At 36.6% G+C, this 19,754-nt stretch overlaps 1 protein-coding gene across 1 annotated transcript in view; it reads right to left on the bottom strand.

Annotated features, from left to right (window-relative positions):
* The window catches only part of DIAPH1 (diaphanous related formin 1), a gene marked incomplete in the record, with an annotated part of 161,638 nt that overhangs the window by 102,920 nt on the left and 38,964 nt on the right, over positions 1 to 19,754 (bottom strand). The window contains 11 exon segments of the mRNA XM_072400670.1: positions 2,204 to 2,319; positions 6,405 to 6,521; positions 7,566 to 7,684; positions 8,781 to 8,891; positions 10,404 to 10,512; positions 12,102 to 12,241; positions 13,241 to 13,304; positions 14,055 to 14,132; positions 14,990 to 15,120; positions 16,393 to 16,494; positions 18,241 to 18,390. Of these exon segments, the coding sequence (XP_072256771.1) occupies positions 2,204 to 2,319; positions 6,405 to 6,521; positions 7,566 to 7,684; positions 8,781 to 8,891; positions 10,404 to 10,512; positions 12,102 to 12,241; positions 13,241 to 13,304; positions 14,055 to 14,132; positions 14,990 to 15,120; positions 16,393 to 16,494; positions 18,241 to 18,390 (1,237 nt within the window).

Genomic DNA, 19,754 nt, shown 5'->3' with positions numbered 1-19,754 from the left:
AAGAATGTATGAGATTGTATTAACTGGGTTTACTTCTACTAAACTATTTCATAGTAATATATCTCTATTCTCAGTCAGTCTACATCATCTTACATAACTGTGTACTCATTGACTCTGTACAAGACGTCTCATCTTTTCATCCCACTAGCTAGCATATGCCTGTCTTTGAAAAACCCAACAATTTTACACAGTTCAAGACGGCATACTTGAATTAATAGACTGATGTCTGTATTTTGCATTCCAATGGCAGAAGAAGGCTCGATTATTGCCATTCATCTCGAAACTCATTCACTATTTACCTTTGCTCATCTCTAACAAAACTCCTCTTTATGTAACACAGAGGATCCTCATCTAACCTTCCCTGTCCCGTTTCTACATTTTTACACTTTTATTCCAAGACTGCAAAGCAACCAGAGTCTGCCCAGAGGAGTACAAGAAATAACAGGTCTTTAAGCAGTTGTGGCAGTGATCATACTAGCTTAGCTTTTAAATGCAGAGTTCTTGGTAGACCTTTCTCTGACAAATGAAGCACACCACCTCAAAAAATTAAAAGTATAAAGTGTCTAACAAACTCTTGTCATCTAAAACTTTATTGGAGTTTATTACACACTTTACATGGGGACACAGCACCATCCACTGGTGGCCAATAATATTGCATAAAAAAATAATTTAGGACAAGTTTGATTACAATTACAACAGAACTAATTTATGCACAAAATATATTACCGTATTTTTCGGACCATAAGACGCACTTTTTTTCCTCCTAAAGTGGGGGGAAAATCAGGGTGCGTCTTATGGTCCGAATGCAGAGGTACAGGGGCATATTTTTTTACTTACCTGTGTCCCCGCCGGTCCTCTGTCTGTTTTCCTCCTGTGTTCCAGCGTGGGGCACTTGTGCCCGCCCACGAAGGCGGCGCCGATCAGCATTCATCAAATCAATCGGCGCCGCCTTCGTGGGCGGGCACAAGTGCCCCACGCTGGAACACAGGGGAACACAGGAGGAAAACAGACAGAGGCTGACAGCAGCCAGTGTCTGTGTTCCTCCTCTGTGTTCCCCTGTGTCCCAGCGTGCGGCACTTGTGCCCGCCCATGAAGGCAGCGCCGATTGATTTGATGAATGCCGATTGGCGCCGCCTTCATGGGCGGGCACAAGTGCCGCACGCTGGATCTCAGGGGAAATCAAATGAATTTTTTTTTTCTTGTTTTCCCGTGCGGAAAACCTGGTGCGTCCTATAGTCCGGAGCGTCTAATGGTCCGAAAAATACGGTAACTTGCAAAAATGTGAAACAAAAATATATACGGACTTGTATGTGGTTTTATTTATTTTTTTAACAAAAACACCATGGATGTATTTATTACCTTACATTTTATTAGCATTTCTCTTGATTACAGTTTTGAACGTTAGCAGTGAGGGGGTAGCATTTTAATTCCCCACGAATATGCTCGAGTCAGTGTTTTCCTGTTTTTTTTTTCAGGTAAATATAAATACCTTGGATTTATATTTGAGCATATAGGGTACTCATTCGATATATCATCACCTCCTAATAATCTACAAGGAGATTTCCAAAACTGCTTAAAATATTTGGCATCCGGGAGTCTTGATATACTATTGTAATTTATAGTATTCCTAATATTCACTATAAGAGAAAACCTATGACATATGGGAGGTCAACCCCTAAAATTACGATAACAGGTAATCCCAAAAATTCCCAGGGAATTGTAAATCTTTAAATAACCTTTCATGAAAAGTTAAGATAAAAGGACAGGGCAACATCTAAGTATTGTCTGAGCATGTCCACTCCTTACAACCACCCATCCCATGTTTCCACGGGCCCGTCACTATGAAGACCTGCCTCAAAGGTCAACAGCAACAAAAACAGTTTGTCATATCATGTAACAAAGTTTAATTCTAAGTCTATGCAGATTTCCTTTTGAGTTTTTTAAAAGAACAAGAACTGCAAAGCAGAAAGCATACCCAGAAGAGAATGTTTATACAGCAAACACAGTGTGGGATATCTGCGCGCTTCCATCTGTATCAAGACCTTCTGAAAATAAGACTTATATATTGAACGCTTTAAGGTGCTTGTGTGTGTGAGGCCATAAAATGATGCCCTTTAAATTATTGATGTTTCTGCAGTTCTATCCCACTTTTATAACTGTTGGGGAAAAAAACATAACATCAAAACACTTTCTTTGCACTTACCAATCAAACCTTCAATATCTATGCTTATTCGTCGACATTTAAAGTCTGGATCAGCTCCATTTTTGTGCAGGATTATCTGAGACACAACTTCATCGATCAGCTTATAGTACTGCGGCCTAAGGAGTAAAAGGGGAGAAAAAAATCAACAAATACTGCAGCAAACAGAAAAACCTTATAATACTTTCAAAGATTAGAAAGGAGGACAGATGAGCGCACCTTTTCATGCCCAACACAACACTTAAATTTCAGGATATATAGTTTTAATGCACAAAGGACAGTGGTCAACATCATTTTAACAAATCAGGGAAAATCCAAAAACATAAACCATCAGTGTAGTAAATTCAGTACCTCTGTTTTACATACAAAACATAAAATTAGTTTAAGTGAAGAGACCACAAAACACTGCATTATGGATAAAGCATGCTTTCTGGAACACTCATTACCATAAAAATAAAAACTTTTTTGTACTTGACATGAAACCTTTTTCTTGAAGTTTAAGAGACACAGCACAGGGAATAACCCAGCACGCCTCAATTTTGTAGATTACATTTTTTATTAGTTTAGCTTTTGAATGGAAAATTCTAATGTCAATCAAAAGAGGATTTCCACCTAACTTTGGGGAGATTTCTTCTCCTTTTAATTCCTGTTGTAAGTCTGAGGGAACAGGTCACCAACAGCAAACAGAAAGACCTGACCCTCAGTGTTCTAACCATTCTCTACTCTACCCTAAATTTAAAAAAAAAAAGAAGTTTCTCTCTGTTGATGCTGTTCAAGCAATTGCTGTGTTGTCCATACCACACAAGCCACGTTTTCAATCATCATAGAGAACACTTGTGCAAACAATTAGTGTATGGAGTGGTGTCTTTACACACACACACACACATTTTATATATATATATATATATATATGCGCAAAGTTTTAAAAGATGTGTACACTTTTAAAAAAGGACTTTTGTTACATAAAATCTAGAAGTATGAAAAGAGGACAAAGAATGAAGGAAAAGAAGGACATGGGAGGAATACTTTAGGTAAATCCACATGATTTCTTTCCCAGTCAGATATTTCACTGTAACACACCACAATTTATTTTAATAGACAAGAAAAAAAGAAAAAAAAAAAGCGTTATAAACACACTGAAAAAAATAGACTGTTGTGACTATCTTTCAACGTTCTGACCAGAGGCATCTCAGCATGGTATAAGGTTTCTTATGAAAGATCACTGACCAAGCCTCTTTGAAGTTATATGTTTTGAAAGTTGAACTGGTGAAAAAAGTTGCTTTAAAAGGAGATGTTTGCTAGTTAAATATATAATAATATATAATAATATATATATATATATATATATATATATATATTATTTTTTTTAATTTAGAAAGTGAATACTTTCCTAATATTAAAACACCTACTGAATAAATGCTAAGAGGATGATCTTATGTTTTATGCAAAGAGCTCCACAACGATAACTGTTTATTTCTGATTGAATAATTTATAGCAACACTTTACTGCTGCAGTTTATTTACCTGCCCTAGAGAGACTAAGCCTTTTTTTTAAAGCCTTTCTAAATTCCCAGTTTAAATCACCGAAACAAATTCCAAATACATGAAAAACAAAAGATGTGCTAACATCTGGACTGGAAAGGACCAAAACTCTTGCTCTCTGTGAAGAAGCAATGGTCTCTCTGTAGAGGTCCAAAGATTCACTACGGAGTGGCAGCTTGACCTCACACATAGAGTATAGTGGAAATGGCATGACTATCTTTTAGGTTTTACTGCCCCAAGGACCCTTTCAGACCTGTGGTGTAAAACCCATACAGTTGTCCCCCACCTAGGCTCACAGCAAACTAATGCTTTGTGGCCAAGAAAAGCAAGGAAACCACATTTGCATGGAACTGAGGCTAGAATACAAATCTTAGCATCTGCATGCTCAACGAGAACCGGGCTCTGATCCTACTAAAATGGCCCTTAGTGTCTTCCCATCTAGAGGACAGCACACTCTATAATTATCATGGTGTCAATGGGACAGAAAGTGAAAGTAAAACCCTTCCAGTGAGTACAAATCAAGACCTAAAGACTAAACAGTTTCTAAGTCCTACCTGCTCTGCTCTGGAGCTGTATCCTAAGATAAACACAGCTGGCTTTCTGTCTATGAAATACAAAGTTTCCTAAAGACCTAGTGTAAGGTAGTGCAGAGGTGGCATCAGTCTCTGTACCGCATAATGGTAGGGAAATGACAAACATAAAACAACTCTGCAGAGTTCACCCAAGGCCATGTGTAGTTTTACTTTACTCTTTTTTGGATTTAAGCATTTTATTCAATGATTTTATCCAATATAATGGAACTGCACAGAGACAAACGGGTAAGCACTGGAGCCATGGGTTCAGTTCCAAAAAGTAAATTTATTAATGTACCTGAACTGACCATGGTGTGCATTCATATGTGACCATGTTTGAGACAAATAGATTCTAATATCCAGGAGGGACAGAGGTTCAAGGTCAGCATTTGCTATAATGCACTGTGGAGCATAGGGGTGCTAAAAAAGTAAAAAGCTTCCATATTGCTCAGAAAACAAAAGTAGTGCAATGTAGCTGTATGATATGGCAGGAATATCAGAAGAAGCATCAGTAAGAGCTAAGAGCTAGAGGTACAGAGACCTCTCATATGCTCTGCGGATGTGACAAGTAAGCCAGGGACACCATTAATTAAGAATCTGCAAGATACAGCTCCATCATTGCCTAAATAGGTGCTAGAAACACATAAAACCCTTTGGGAACAATATTTACAAAAACAAAGACATGGAAGTACAGAAAATTGTTTATCTATATCCAGTTCAAATTTATTCTGATTTTAATTATGCCTTTTCAAGCTAGTGCTGAGCCAGAGAATAGACCAGTTAATATAATTAACACTGGACCATTAACTATCAAACAGCCCCCACTGTGGATAGAAGTCGCATCTAACCTTAAGATTTATCTGAAAAGCAATGGTCCTTTGACGGTCATGCTATTCTGTAAATAACCAGTTTAGGGTGCTGTTGCACATGAATAAATAAAATGAAGATTTATAAAATGAAAAAAAAAAGCCACTGAATTTATTATAGAGTAAGATCACCATCTGCTGGTAACAAAGAGAAATGACATCTATTTTGTATCCAGTAAAGTCTGTGCTCACTTCATGTCCTGGAAGCAGCAGTATGTATTAGGGAATCCCCCTAAATGGAGGGTAACCCCACATTTTGACAGGTTTTACTAAAACAGGTGTCCCCTTTTCTCCATTTAGAAGAATTCACCCTTACATTCTATTCTGGAGGAAACCATTACATTTAGGATTCTCCATACCATTTTGTCCCAGTGTTCTATAGTAATTCCATATTGAACATATGTTCTTATCAGTGTTCACAGTACACCGAATGTGCTGTTTATGTGTTCTTTGTAATGTTAAATATGCTACAGCTACCATTTACTTTTTCCCTGTGCTACATGGCAACCACATCTACATTATTATTATTTGGCCACTGATGTTTTCCATATCTGGATTATTACTGCACATGTGTGAATGGTAGATATGAAACACCAGGCTAAAATTTGAATTTACTCCATGCTATCTTTCTAGAAATATCTAACAATCTTGTGGGTTACTGCTCTAGTTCTGAATAGTTTAAAAACTCCTACTCCTGCTGTACAGGACTTTCTGTTATGAAGATCAAATTCAAAAGCAAAAATATCCTCTGCCTGGAGGACTCCTAGAATCTCAACATATAGGGAAAAAGGAGAGGGCAAGATTTAGAACACCAGTAATTCAATACATGCACATGAAATGTCTCCTGACACTCCATATAAGATGCAATGGACCAGGCTGCTAAAGTGAAACACTGCAGAGAGTTAAAATACAGTGATTTTTATATCATGCTAATATCTGCTCCAGTAGGAGCCCAGAATAAATAAAAGTTCAGACAGGAGAACTCAGCAGTTTCCTATATGGCAGCCTGAAAGCTATTTGAATTGAAAGGTGATATGGAGAAAGTCAAGATAAGGATGATTTTCACTCTTCGTGTTCTACTGATATTTCAAATTAAATCAAAAAAAAAAAAAACACGCGTGTCAGTTTTATTCTATTTTCACTTTGGATAAATAAAGCTGGCAGGCAAATTTACATCACTAGTGCTTTAAGGATGTTCTCCACTGTCAATGTGATTGCTTCCTACCTTGCATCATAGTCATTTCGGATGAGTAAAAGATGCTGCAGGATAGAGAGAAACAGCTGTTCTGCAGGGGAGTCTTTCACTGTGTTCTGAAGAATCTGGAAGACTTCTTGCATATCAGTAAAATCAATGTTAAGGGAAAAAGCAGGCTTAAAAAAAGATTCTATTTATTATATCAACATTTTAAGAAAAACTAAGAGAAAAACAGAGGATATTGTTTCTGAATTCCCATTTTGAGTGCATGGTCCTGATAAGATCAGCAACTAAAAGTACCAAAAGGCCAAAAGCAAAATAAAAGGCCTACTTGTAGTGGGTCAAAGACATTATCCCCATATTATCTACAAACACCTTTATTTTAAGAAATAGCTATTTATATCCATCATTCCACAAGAGTTGCAAACTCATTGGGGTGCAAAATCCCCAAATGTTACTGTTAAGTAGAAACTGCTAAAACTTTTTTTCAAGACAAGAAGTTGAAGGATTACCATGTATTTAATTAATTTATGAGTAGCCTAGTAGCTACACTTTTTTTCAATATTCCACAATGAAATCCCCCCGCCATAAATTCCTACAATTATTATATCTACTTGGGGGCTTTGGGTGCTTCCTCCAGCCCTTTGTTATTTTAGCATCTTCTTTTGCACACTTTATAATAAAAATAGATCAACAGGAGCAGTACTCTGTATTCTTGGCCACAACAGGAGTGAGAGCTAGAATTTTCTCCAACAAATGTCTCTCCCAATAAATTTAAGAAAATGTTAAGCTGTTTAAACGCTCTGAAATATGTCATGGGTTGATTGGCCATGTAATATGGTAATGCTGGCAAAAACATAAAATTGCAGCCAGACATTGTGCCTACAATTCCAATGTTCCAGTAATTATCTCAACAGAATATTGTTCACATACTGGAGGTAAGCTAGTAGTGAGAAAGAATGAAAAACAGAATCATCATAACCAATTTGTAGAAGGCAACAGATTACTACACTAAGTGAAACCAAGCACGTGGTAAATTTGTTAGAAGAGAAAAAAAAGTCAACTAAACATAACTTTTATGCAACAAACTCCTAAAAGTTTTTTTCAGATATGACCTTTCCCTTATTTCCTTTTTTTTATTGGAGGTTTGTAGAACTGTTTTAGGCTTTTGAAGGAATTGTAAAAGGATATTCCATCTCCACTCGAATGTCATCTAAACGCCCACGTAAGTCATCAGCATCATATTCAGAGTGTTCCATGAAAACATTAAGCTGTACTTTTAGTTCATCATTCTCTATAGTTTGCAGATCCTTAATAAAAAAAAAAAAATATAAACAAATGTGTGATTAGTAATCCGATACAGCTTTCACACGAAAAATAAATGACCTGCTTTTCACACTGAGAACAAACTTATACATGCAATGACATTTATACATAACTTTAACTATGGTACACTACACAAAGTAGTGTTATCATTTGAGTGTAAATGTGTATCACTACTGTCAGCTCTAGAACTAGTTCCACACGAGTTTAAATGTCACTTGGCTCACTGGCGTCTGTCCAGAACCTAAATGGTGCAGCTAACCAGGGGTGTACTTGTGCACAAGTTCTGGGCAATCACATAGGAGGCCCCCTGGAGCTTCCCTGTGCCTGGAAAAGTATGATTGTTTATTGAAACCGAGTACAGCGGAGGCCATTCTTATTTATCCTGAGATTATTAGTGATGTGGCCAGACCTGTAAAAGAAATGCTATCCTCCCAAGTCTGTGCTTAAAGAATATTTTCAGTACTAAAAATAATCAAACCACATTTAAGGGCTTCTATGAAGAAAGATCTGACAGAAGCAATTTTCTAAGATCAATACTTTAAATATAGATTGTAACTGCTATTCTTCACCCATATGCCAAGTATACTTTGGTTTAGATTTTGTAATACCAAAGGATGTATTTATATAATACAAATTAAGTGGCAATTAGGTTCCCAAGTTTCTTTATAAACCATTACCGTAAACTTTATAGCCACTTTATGGCCAATGAAAAATATAACCCTATTGTTTTCATGTCATAAATTAGGCATTTTGTTTAAGCTTTAGACTGTGTTCACTCTAATTCAGTCTGATTGAAGTTACTGCTTCCTCATGCCCCTGAACGGTTTCTTCAAGTGAGATGCTTTATGTAGAATCTCTTTTGCGGCAGTTTAACACAGAATGCATGTGGGCATACATACAAAACTGGACTAACTTGAACTCTGGCTTCTTTGAACATAACCATTAACCAGGCCTGAGAATCCCTATAGCCTAACAAGTGCAGAATTAAAACACATGTAACGAAAATTATTTTCTTTTACTAATAAATATTCAAAATTCCATATCTAGTAGACAGAGACAACTGTAAAAACAATCTCATACCTTTAACAAGTTATTGAGTCCTGATCGTATCAGTTCGCTGCGTATGTGAACACGAAAATCCAGCTCATCTCCTTGAATGATCATAGCATTAATTAGCAGCATACAGCTCACCTAAGGAATACAAAATGTACATGTGAAGAACTGGTTTTCACAGCTCAAAAGAAAAATATATTTTTTTAAATTACTATTTATGGAGAGGGAGAAAGAAAGAGAATTAATATATTCCTGTGGTCATAAAAAAAGTTTAAAGAAACTAAAATTGTAGAGAAAAAGAAAAAAAAAGGATGTTCCCAAAGAGCACTTGCTCTTCAGGAAAAAAAATAGTTGGGTTTCCCTTGTTGAGAACTGACTGCAAATAGGGATGGTTCCTTTATCAGCCAAACAATGATTAAAGGCATTTTTATTAGCAGACACATGACACTGCAGACCTATGCAAACTTGGTTTGCATGCTTTTAAGAGTAATTTTGCCTCAAATTAAAAGGCCAGCTCTGCACAACTTGAAGGTCTATTTTAATCTACTGTAATCTAAAGGGCAAGAGCGGCCAAAGGAGAAAATGTATGTAGGGAGCCACTAATCTCAAAATAGAACACCCATGGTCATGTAAAATTCTCAACCATGTCTAGGTGATGTGCCTCACAAGTACTGACTGCAAGTAGGAATCTGTCCTCTCCAACTGGTATGAGTTCGCCTAAAAAATGTACATACATAAAATACAACAATGCAATACCAGCATTGCATTCTGGATAGACAAAAAGGTTTAACTTAGGTTGGCCATGAACAGCTTAAACTTGTTCCCTGGAGGAATAGTAAAGACTGAAAGAGGAATGGTGTTGTGGATAGCCACCATCATGAGGGGGTGCTCAAATTTTGTCTATTTAACAAACTTAAATTTAACCTGTAGCCTGGGAATAGAAATGCAAGTATTTGCAAATTCTCACAAGCAGTAAATAAGTGACTTATGTAGTAGTAAACACTACTAACCAATTCATTCTCAAAGTTCTCAGCAGAAACACTGAAGTTAAGTAATTCTCTCTACTCCCCAGCCATACATACAAAGTATGTGACTGTGGGTGGCAGGAGGAGCTGAGCTACTAAGAGAACAACTTAAGCAAGTTTAGTCCCTCTGCTAGGAACTATGATCTAGCCCTTTTATATAATTAAAAAAATTATTTGTTTTTTTTGGGAGGACCCCTCCCCCTGTGTTAATACAACTACGGCAGTAGATGAGCCTTACATTTTAAATGGCTTGCTTAGGTAAAAATTAGTTGGCAATAGCAGACACTATAATGTGCTAGTTCATATTTCTTGTAAACAAATCTGTTCCAAATCAATAGCTTTCAGATTGCATAAGTAAAAATTCAAATCAAGCTCCAAGGTGGATCCTAGCCATGCTATCCTTTTATTCCACACTGTAACACAAGTGTCAATGAGCAAGTAAGTGACATGTGCCTAACGGAGTGCTAAGGTCTTTTCTTGGGGAGGGGGGTTCTCTTTCCCTGGTCCTGTCTTTGTATTCTAATATTATAAAAAAATATCTTTATTTACAGAAGCACTGTAATATTTCTATCTTTAAGCTTGGTATTAGGCAATGACAAAACCTAAAAGGAAAAGGCAATTATACCTTGAGTGCTACAGGTGTACCGCTTTTTAGCCCATCCAGTAGAGGTTTAAACCGTTCCATCTCATCCATCTCTGCTCTTTCAGTGAGTGCTTCAAGGACACGTTCATGCCTAAAAGCAAAGTAAGCAATTAAAAAAACAAAAAAAACAAATCAAAATATGAATCAAAAAGTTGATATGAAAAACAGTATTGAAAGAAGAAGAAAACAAGATGTGTAAGAAGAGAATCAAGTACATTATTTTAAAGGGCCACTTAAACTACATCATTTTCCTAAATTTATTATGCATAAACTGCTTTAGCTACATGCATTCGTAAATTTCAGGAGATGATCAGAAAATAGGAAAAAAAAATTAGGAAGTGTGGAGTCATATTATCAAAGAAATAACTGACTTAATTTCCAGTATTCTTGTGCCTCATTTTACGTAAAAAAAAATATATATCTTAGGGATTAGAAACCTGGTTTTATGGCTGCCTATGTCTTTGTGATCCCTGTCATGGGGTATTGTTTTAATCAAGTGAGTCTGGTGATTAGAGATTTCCTATTAACTTCTCCACACGCCCCACTGCTGCATTAGGATTTACCTATCCATAACAAACCATTTAACCTACCCAGGAATTGCTATTCATATGCATGAAGTTCACACCAACCCCTAAAAAAACACCTTAACCTGGTTTCCCAATTCTTACAAATGACAGGGGTGATGTTACTGTGAAGCTCAAAATCCAATTAATCCAAGAATAACCTCAACCCTTTGTTTTTTTGTAGGAGGCAAACTTTTTAATCCATCTTTGTTGCTTACTATAACTATTTTTTGACAATGAATATCAACTAAACAATTAACAGCCAATGTGAACATTCCCCGTAGTGTTCATTGACAATGAGGCTCAATTGTGGAGTATTTTCATGTGTGTAAGAGATACTGTGATCTGTTGTTCCCTCCAATTAGCATCCTTTTTGCTCTTGGTCCTAGAGGAAACTAGAGAAAGGTTTGTAAATTTCAAAACCTCATTGTGGTTTCTTATAGGACTTCGATGAGGGAGTGCATGGACTGCAGGGAACCTAACAAAAGTATGCAGAAGAGTAGAGAAGGTGGAACCTATTAAAAATTACACAAGGCAGACACTTGATGTATGTGTTGTATATATTGTTTAAATATTGGTTGCTTTTGTTTGCAATAGGAAAATAATCCATAACTCAGGGACACCAACACAAAGGGACATTAATATGCCCAAAAGGGTAGGGTGAAAACTACATATCGGAGAGCTTACAAATTTAAAGAAACTCCATTTTTGTAATATGTATGGTGTTCCTTTACTCAGTGTTAAGGGTTAGGGAAAACCCACAGTCTTGGAACATACAGCTATTTTCTCACTTGTATAAATCTGCTTTACTATGTTTGGCCTACACAAATAAGGTTAAACTCGACATGATCCCACAATAATTGCATTAGTCCTTCGCATTGGTCAGCGGGCATTCTTCAAAGCATATTCAAATCTGCATGTAATCATGAAGTTAACATTTCTGTTGAATTGCACATTTAAATAGCATTTTTCACTTGGGTGGTACTCATCTGCACGCAATGAAAGCTGCTATTACTGTTTGGGAAGCGAAGGAGAAAATGCAACAGCTGTCCTATTGCACCATCTAGTGTTAATAAGAGGAAAATACACAACAATCAATTCCAAACCATAGGCTTACATGTCTTCAGGCTGGGGAAGAATGCACAGAGCAGAGAGAAGTTTCAAAGCATCAATCATCATGGCAGGAACTGAGGGGTCGACAGCCCTTGCCAGAAGCAGGATCCCATCATCTGTTTCCAGCATTGTCTTTATTCCAAACTGTAAATAGAGACAAGAGAAACCCATTATATATACTATACAATACAATATAACAGTGGGTCAATTTACATAAAGAGTGCAAATGTATACAATATTTCACCTAAATTGTGGTATCTCTTTAACTTGAACGATTATATTTTTTTCAATTCACTGAACTTTTTTTGTAATGTTCATTAATTTTAACACATGCATTTATTAATTGTCCCCTGATGTCTTAGTTGACATGTACTTCCTCTTCTGCCTTCTTAACTCTCCTATCAGATCCTCAAAGTGACTGGTGCCACCCTGAAGGGGTGCAGGAGACCAGACCAGGTTTGACTAAATTCAGATCCATTGATTGTTTTAAAATGTGTGTGGTAAAGGTACCCCTAATTGTCATTTTTCTAAATTATACAGGGCTGCGACTGGATTGGAAGAATTTATGTCAATAGGATCTCAGTGCCTAAATCTAAATTCCATTTTTTTTTGTAGTGGTCAGGTTCAAAGCAATTAATGTTTTGTGAGCCTGTAAGTGTGTCCTACCCAACCTCTCCACAAATCAAAGTCCTTTCTTCAAAATAAGGCAGTAAAATGTATAAGGCAGAAGTATGACTGTGCACTTCACCAGCTTAAGGACTCAAAACAAATAGAAACTGATAGAACTCAGGTGGAGTATTATTTGAAACCAAATAGTGGCTTTTTCTAGTAAATGGTAAAGAGATACATGAATGTACAAGAGCTAGACCATTTGGCCTAGCAAAACTGCTTGTCTGGACTTCCCTCCTAACACAAAAGAAAGATATTGGCCTAGTCCTGCAGACACTGCCGCAAAGTTGAGCTGCTCTAAAACAACACATTACTGTTTTGTGCACTGCCATCAAATACAAAATGTAAAAGTGGGAAGTACCAATTTTCTTGTGAAGATGATACAAAATTCGAAATCAAATCAGGTGGTACAACATAAATAACCCTTTCGAATTACAGTATACATAGAAAAACTGTACCATTAATTATACTTACATTATTATTCATGAAAGCCTTTAAACATCTGATGATTTCATGCTCACTTTTAAAGTCACGAGGCCTATAAAGGGATAAAATACATTTATCAAAATAATTTTACATTAAAAAAAACAGAACAGAATGTAATAGCTAGAATAGGTTCAAAGGATTCTTCTAGTTACTAGGTTGATTATATAAAATTTTAGTATGATAAAACAGATCTGAGTATTTTTATAATAATATAAAAGTATAAAGAAATAATTAAAGTTGATAAACCATAGGCTAAAACAGAGGTCAGCAAACTTTTTTGGCCACTAGGCCATTTCAGGGGTAGGCAGGAGCACCCTAGGCCGCACTCTCTCTCGAGTCCCGCCCTAATGGCTTCTCCACCACCAGGAACGCCCCTAAAGGGAAATCCCTCTCCTGCGCAATGCCTAAGAGGGAGAGGGAATGTTCCCTATATACACCGGCGGGGGAAGCGTTACCGCTGGCTGCGGTAAATAGAAAGGGAACCACAACACAGAGGCTCAAGAGCTCCGGTAGTTTGTTCTGGCTCCGCCGCGGGTTGCTGGCCGGGATTAGGTGGGATTGGCCAGGGGGTGTTAGGCCAGAACAAACTAAAGGCCGGAGTTTGCCGACTTCTGGGCTAAAACACAAAGTCCTGCCACTCTCCTTATCAATATTGTATTTGTTCTCGCCTGAATAATAGCTGGTATAGCATTAGCCTTCATATTACAATATATGGATAGGTTTTCTAGTAATTGTATTTCACATTTGATCAAACTGTTTTCTATACCTAAATTCCCCTACAACCGCAACACATAAGACTTACCCCGACTGATCTTCTTGAAGCCTTTTGAGGATCTCCAATAGACAGGAAAGTCCCTCTGCACCAAAATTTTGTACCCAGCTGTCACAAAAAATATGCTAGTTAAGCAGATAAATCAGTAAGGATCACTTCATGGCAAACAACATTAATCAAATTAAGAGGTGTGCCTAAGTGGTGAGATGTTTATCAAATTAAATATGAATATATTAGAAATATATTAGAAGGTATATACATAAAGCAGAGATTATAAGTATGTCTATGTTCCTTTACAATAGATTAGATCAGGTTTAACTAAAATCTACCTTTCACTGGTCTCATGTTTAGGTTCTATGTCCTTGGCCATTGAACAGTGGAATGGCAGTAGTCGTGTCTTAGCTAGGAGGTGGTGTGTAGAAAAAGGCTTTACTGGCTAGTTATTATAACAGCAAGAACATCAATCTTGTGGTGACCTCTCTTAGGCAGGGCTTTCTTTCCTAAAGTTTAAATTTCACATAAAACTAAAAGCTGAGCCTTTCAGAATGTGTAACAATAACAAAGAAGTGTCGAGTGAGGACCTTATAAGACATGGAATAGGTCTTTACAATGGAGTAATTGGTAATTCTATCCTAATTTTTACTGCAAGTGTAATAATTTAGTAATGACTATTGTATTATTATTATTGCAGGGTTCTCTCTTCTTTCCTGATGTTGAGCTGTTTTACAGTTTTGGACACCAAGCTGTTTAATTAGTTGTAGAAAACATTTTTATAAGGGTAGGATAACAGTTGAGGATCATGAGCCTGTGAGTCTCTCAATCTAACCTAATACAACAAACTCAGCGTCTTTTGATAATGAACTTCCCTTTTTTGATGCTTCACAAAATTGAACAACACGTCCAAAATTATTATTTTAATGTAGAAAGTCTGAGAAATTCAATGTATTCATTTCACCACTGCTTACCTGACAGGATTGTTATTTAGGGAGACTCTTAGAGATTCTAAACAGGCCAAAAGATTTGCATCACCAATTCCAGATTTCAGCTCTTGAATATACATTTGTGCTGACCTGGTGCTTTCCTTCTTATTCATTCCCTGTGTTTTGAGACATGGGTATAGGATCAGACATAGTTTACAGGTTTTACATTTAATGTAAAACATAAAAATTAAAAACATAAAACATAAAAATTAATAACAACTACTGTAAGACTAAACAAGGTCATTTGCTATCAGGTTACTGGGTAGTCTATACATGTACATGTAAGAACATAAACACTTAGAAAATGTATACAGCGAGCATGTTCTGTTTATTTACTTATCTAATTGCCTGGAATAAAGCTACGTACACACTTCCAATTATTATCGTTGGAAAACGAACGACGAACGTTCATGCACGATATATACGAACGATCGTATAGCACCGATCCTGCACATAGAGTTAACGACACGATCGTTCGTAGATATTGTACACACAATAGATACGATCGTTTGAGCGATAGAGGAACTATGTGCATGACAGGAAAGTGAACGGATGTTCGTTCATCACGCATGCTCTGAACATGGACGATCAACGAACGACCGTACACACGAACGATGTTCAACGATCGTCGTCCAATCCGATCCGTCGGTCCGGTCGTTCGTTTCCAGCGACTTTCCTCGTTCGTCGGCGTCGTTGGTTACTTTTTTACGAACGATTTTTTGCCCAATCGATCGTTCGTCGTTCGATTGGAACGATAAAAATTGGAAGTGTGTACGCACCTTAAGAAGAGAGGAGTTGGTCAGATGTTTCTCTAACCTACATACCTAACTCCTAAAAAGAGATTCATATCTAACTTGCATTACAGATTATTACACTAAAAACAGGAGAATTAGGAATTCCTAAAGCTGAAGTCCAGAAATAGTACATTTGGACTGCAGCATATGTGGCACACATACATAATACAACAAAGCTGGAACATCTATCCTTCACTGAACCCTTATGTTGTCCTGTGCTGCACAGGTTTCATAAAAAGTGTCCTTTACTGTGATAGTGTGGTCACTGCAGCCTGCAATATAAGAGCAGGGCGACCAGTCATTACCACCAATGTATTCTATTAAAGGCATTGGTAATGATGAAACTTTAGCACTTCAGTAAATGGAGATCAGAACACCAGCCTGCTGGGAATAAATCTACCACAGTGGTTGAATGTCTCCCACCCAACTCCTCCTTTCTAGCTTCAGCGGTTGTAGGATCTTTTGTGCATTTGGGAAATCTTATGGGGGCTAAACACAATGCTGGAAGAAGGGGATACACTGCAGGGGAGAGAGAAGGATTAAGGGTATATACTTTGCTGTCCACAATAGAGCTTTCAGGCAAATAAAACTTACAGCTTTGGATGTATGTAGATATTGAGAGACCATCTCTCTTTTTATCATCATGTCCTTATTTCGTAAGGGCTGTTGCTTTTCCTCATTGAGGTTCATGTCGTTCTAAAATTTGTAACAGAGAAAACAGTGTAAGATATCATGAGGAAATATATGATCACTGTAAAAAGCACTTTTTTACTGCTTCCTGGTAATTGTTGGAATTCAACAGAATAACAGGTTATTTGTCTTTGCTGTTAGCCAGTCTGTTTTGTTATAGAAAAAGAAAGAACACTTCCCAAGAAGATTGAAACACAGTCTTAAAAAGCAATTCCAGGCAACAAGTCATAACTGTAAGTAGCTAATGCTATCCAACAGTGTCCCAAGTCAGGGAATCCAACCAGCCTACCTTAAACTGTTGGAAGCACATGGCTTTTGGTTGTTCTGAAAATGCTTGTTGATTGGTTTTGCACGGACAAACTAAGATTAAAGCTTGTTTAGTCACTCATCTCAAGTAAAATAAAACAGGAAAAAGTCAGACTCCCTGCATGTTCTGCATACTTTACAGTAAAAAAGTTTGATTTTTAGAAAAGCCACACAATTAGTAGTAGTACTGTTCAGCAATGGTAGCCTCCATGTCTCACTCATGAGATGAGAAAATAAAAACAATTCATCTATTAAAGTGTAATGTGTAAATAATTTGGATTCCATGTTAAATGCTTCTGTTGGACTCCTAAGATGCATATATTGCAGAGTATAGTGTTTAAACCTGGTCTGTAGTTGGGCATTTGTAACATATGCCTAGACATATAATAAAACAAACTATGTCTCTGGACATGCCTATTATGTGCTGGAAGATAAACACACAAGGCGTCTGATGTTAAAGAACCTCATGTGCATATGGATTAGAACAAGGAAATTGGTTGCTTTTTTATCTTCCTTAACCAGTTTTTTCTTAATAAGACCAGTAAGTATAAGGAAGCCAAGAAATGCTTTAACTTTTAAGTTGGGAAAGGTTAAAAGCAGTTAGTTTTCACTGTGCTTTGTGGACCGATTGGAGAAACTTTGCCTCTCTTCCTGTCCTGGTGAAAATATGTCACTAAAACAGGAAGGAATCTTAAAGAGGGACACAATCTTCATTTTATAGGTGGATGCTAGAACTCCCATTAGCTCTAATTGCTGTTATTATTTCTGTTAGCTAGCTTTTCCCTCACTTATGAGTTGAGTGACAACATTGTAAACCAGGAAGGTCTCCAATATGAGGCCTCGAACAACAACATAATGAAAAGTACTCTTCTTACAGTTTGCTATATCATCCAAAACTGGCTGGTTAGAGTTACACTTTAAGAGTTGTGTCAGACAGATATTTAGGATTTTTTTTTTAATTTAGAAACAAGAATTGTACAGCTTTGTGTCTAGTATTAGCACTATGGAAACAGATATTTGCCTAAATACTCGGTTATGGAAAATGCCCTCTATAATAGTAAATTACCTACCAACTAACACCATTTTTTATTTATTTTCCCATGAAAAAAACACTTGATTGGTAGTTCCAAGCCTAACTTCTGAATTTTCTTTTTAAACATTTTAACATACAAGTCCTAAAGATGATAAACAAGAACGCTGGCCCAAAGTAGTGATTGGGGATCACAGCTGTACAATAATGGCCTTTTGAATATAAAAATTACATGAGAAAGAAATGTGATAAATACATCAGATTTTTTTTATCATTCTAGGACATGACAAAAACTAGTGTTAAAATGTTTTAAAAGCCATTTTGTTTTAAGTTGTATTAGTCCTGAAGAAAGTAAATAAAATGTCATCAGCATCTGTAAAAGTGCAGAATGGCTCCAATGTGGGTGTAAAACCTACCAGCATCTGTTCAAACAACTCCAGTACAGTTTCATCATTGAGTTCCTGAAGCGTCTGCAGGGGATTGTCAGAGTAGTTGGCAGAATTCCTATGTGACATATACGGCTTTTCCTTCTCCTTCTTAATTCTCATACTTGTAAACCTTTCGAGCTGTAAGAGAAACAGAAAAAGACAATTCATAATTCACAATCACTTACTGCTGACTTTTATGTATAAATAGCTAAAATGACAAATATTTCATCATGTTAAAATATTGGCCTCTAAAGAAATCATCATCAATTTGTACTTATTTTTCTATTTAGGTATCTGTTCTAAAGAGTTAAACTTGCAGATTTGTCCCAGACATATAAAAACATCTGGAAAAAACATTTCCAGATCTGTTTTTCAGTAAGAACAAAGTAAGTATTCAAAAGTGTGTAATTTTAAATATTACATTTTATGGAAAGAATTCACACACAAAAAGAAAGAAAGAAAAAAAAAGGTAAAAAAATAGGACCGGCTTAGATTAAAATCTACAGGGCATAGCAGACTTAGAGTCCAGTTTACTGGATTAATGGCCATTCCCCAGCAGTACATATTCACCTTCCCTTTGGCCCCTGGAGCACTAAATATACTTGAGATACTAGGGAACAGAAAGAAGGCCCTGTGTAAGCTCCGAGCTGCTCTAGTCAGAGGTTAGACGTGACCAAGGATTCTTTACCCACCTCATGGTAGGCGGAATTTCCCTATCTCCTCCAAAATACCCATAGTCCATAGCAGGGGAATAGGTGATCGTTTCCCTAAGGTGACGTGAATTACACATGAATTACATCAAAACTGTTTGCCATATTATCAAAATAATATTTGATATAAGGCATAACTTCTAACTAAAGGCAAAACATTTTTTTTTCAGCTTTGGATAGAGAATGTTATGGAACTACAACCCACTGCCAGGTTTTATTGCCCTCAGTGCCCCTATTTATAGGATTCACATATTCTAACTGTCCTGATCACCAATCCCATTAGAGAAGTCAGGGTAAATCCAGATTTTTGAATTGAATGGGAAATTTCTGAATGCAGATTTAACTGTGATGTATCCTTTCACATCCTGCTGAGTCTACAGAACAGAAGGTAAAGGGAAATCACTAAAAGACAGGAGGTGCAAAAAACAAATCAGTGGTCGTAGAGGTGTTTGTAGAATAATGGTCAGCTTTAAAGTCTTTAACTGCTGCCCAGATGGGCAAAAAAAACAATAAACAAAATATTAACATGAGGGAAAAAAAAACAGAATGGGGTTCCCCTTTTTTCAGAAACCAGACTGTTTTTAAAAAAAAAGGGGGGGGGAAACATGTGTACCCCCTCTTCGTTATGGCAAAAATATTGGTAATGTACTTTGTTAGATTTAGCTAGCAGTTCTATATTAATGAATACAATATACTAAAATAATACTACAGTTGTTAATATTACTGATAATAAAATAATTGATATCTTTAAATAAAACAAAAGATTTTGCTGATCTACAAAAACTCATCTGT

The sequence above is a fragment of the Pyxicephalus adspersus genome, chromosome 2 (assembly GCF_032062135.1).
Source record: "Pyxicephalus adspersus chromosome 2, UCB_Pads_2.0, whole genome shotgun sequence".
Classification (NCBI taxonomy): Eukaryota; Metazoa; Chordata; class Amphibia; order Anura; family Pyxicephalidae; genus Pyxicephalus; species Pyxicephalus adspersus.
Note: the sequence above shows the minus strand (reverse complement) of the source record. Positions and strands in the feature narration are given on the sequence as shown.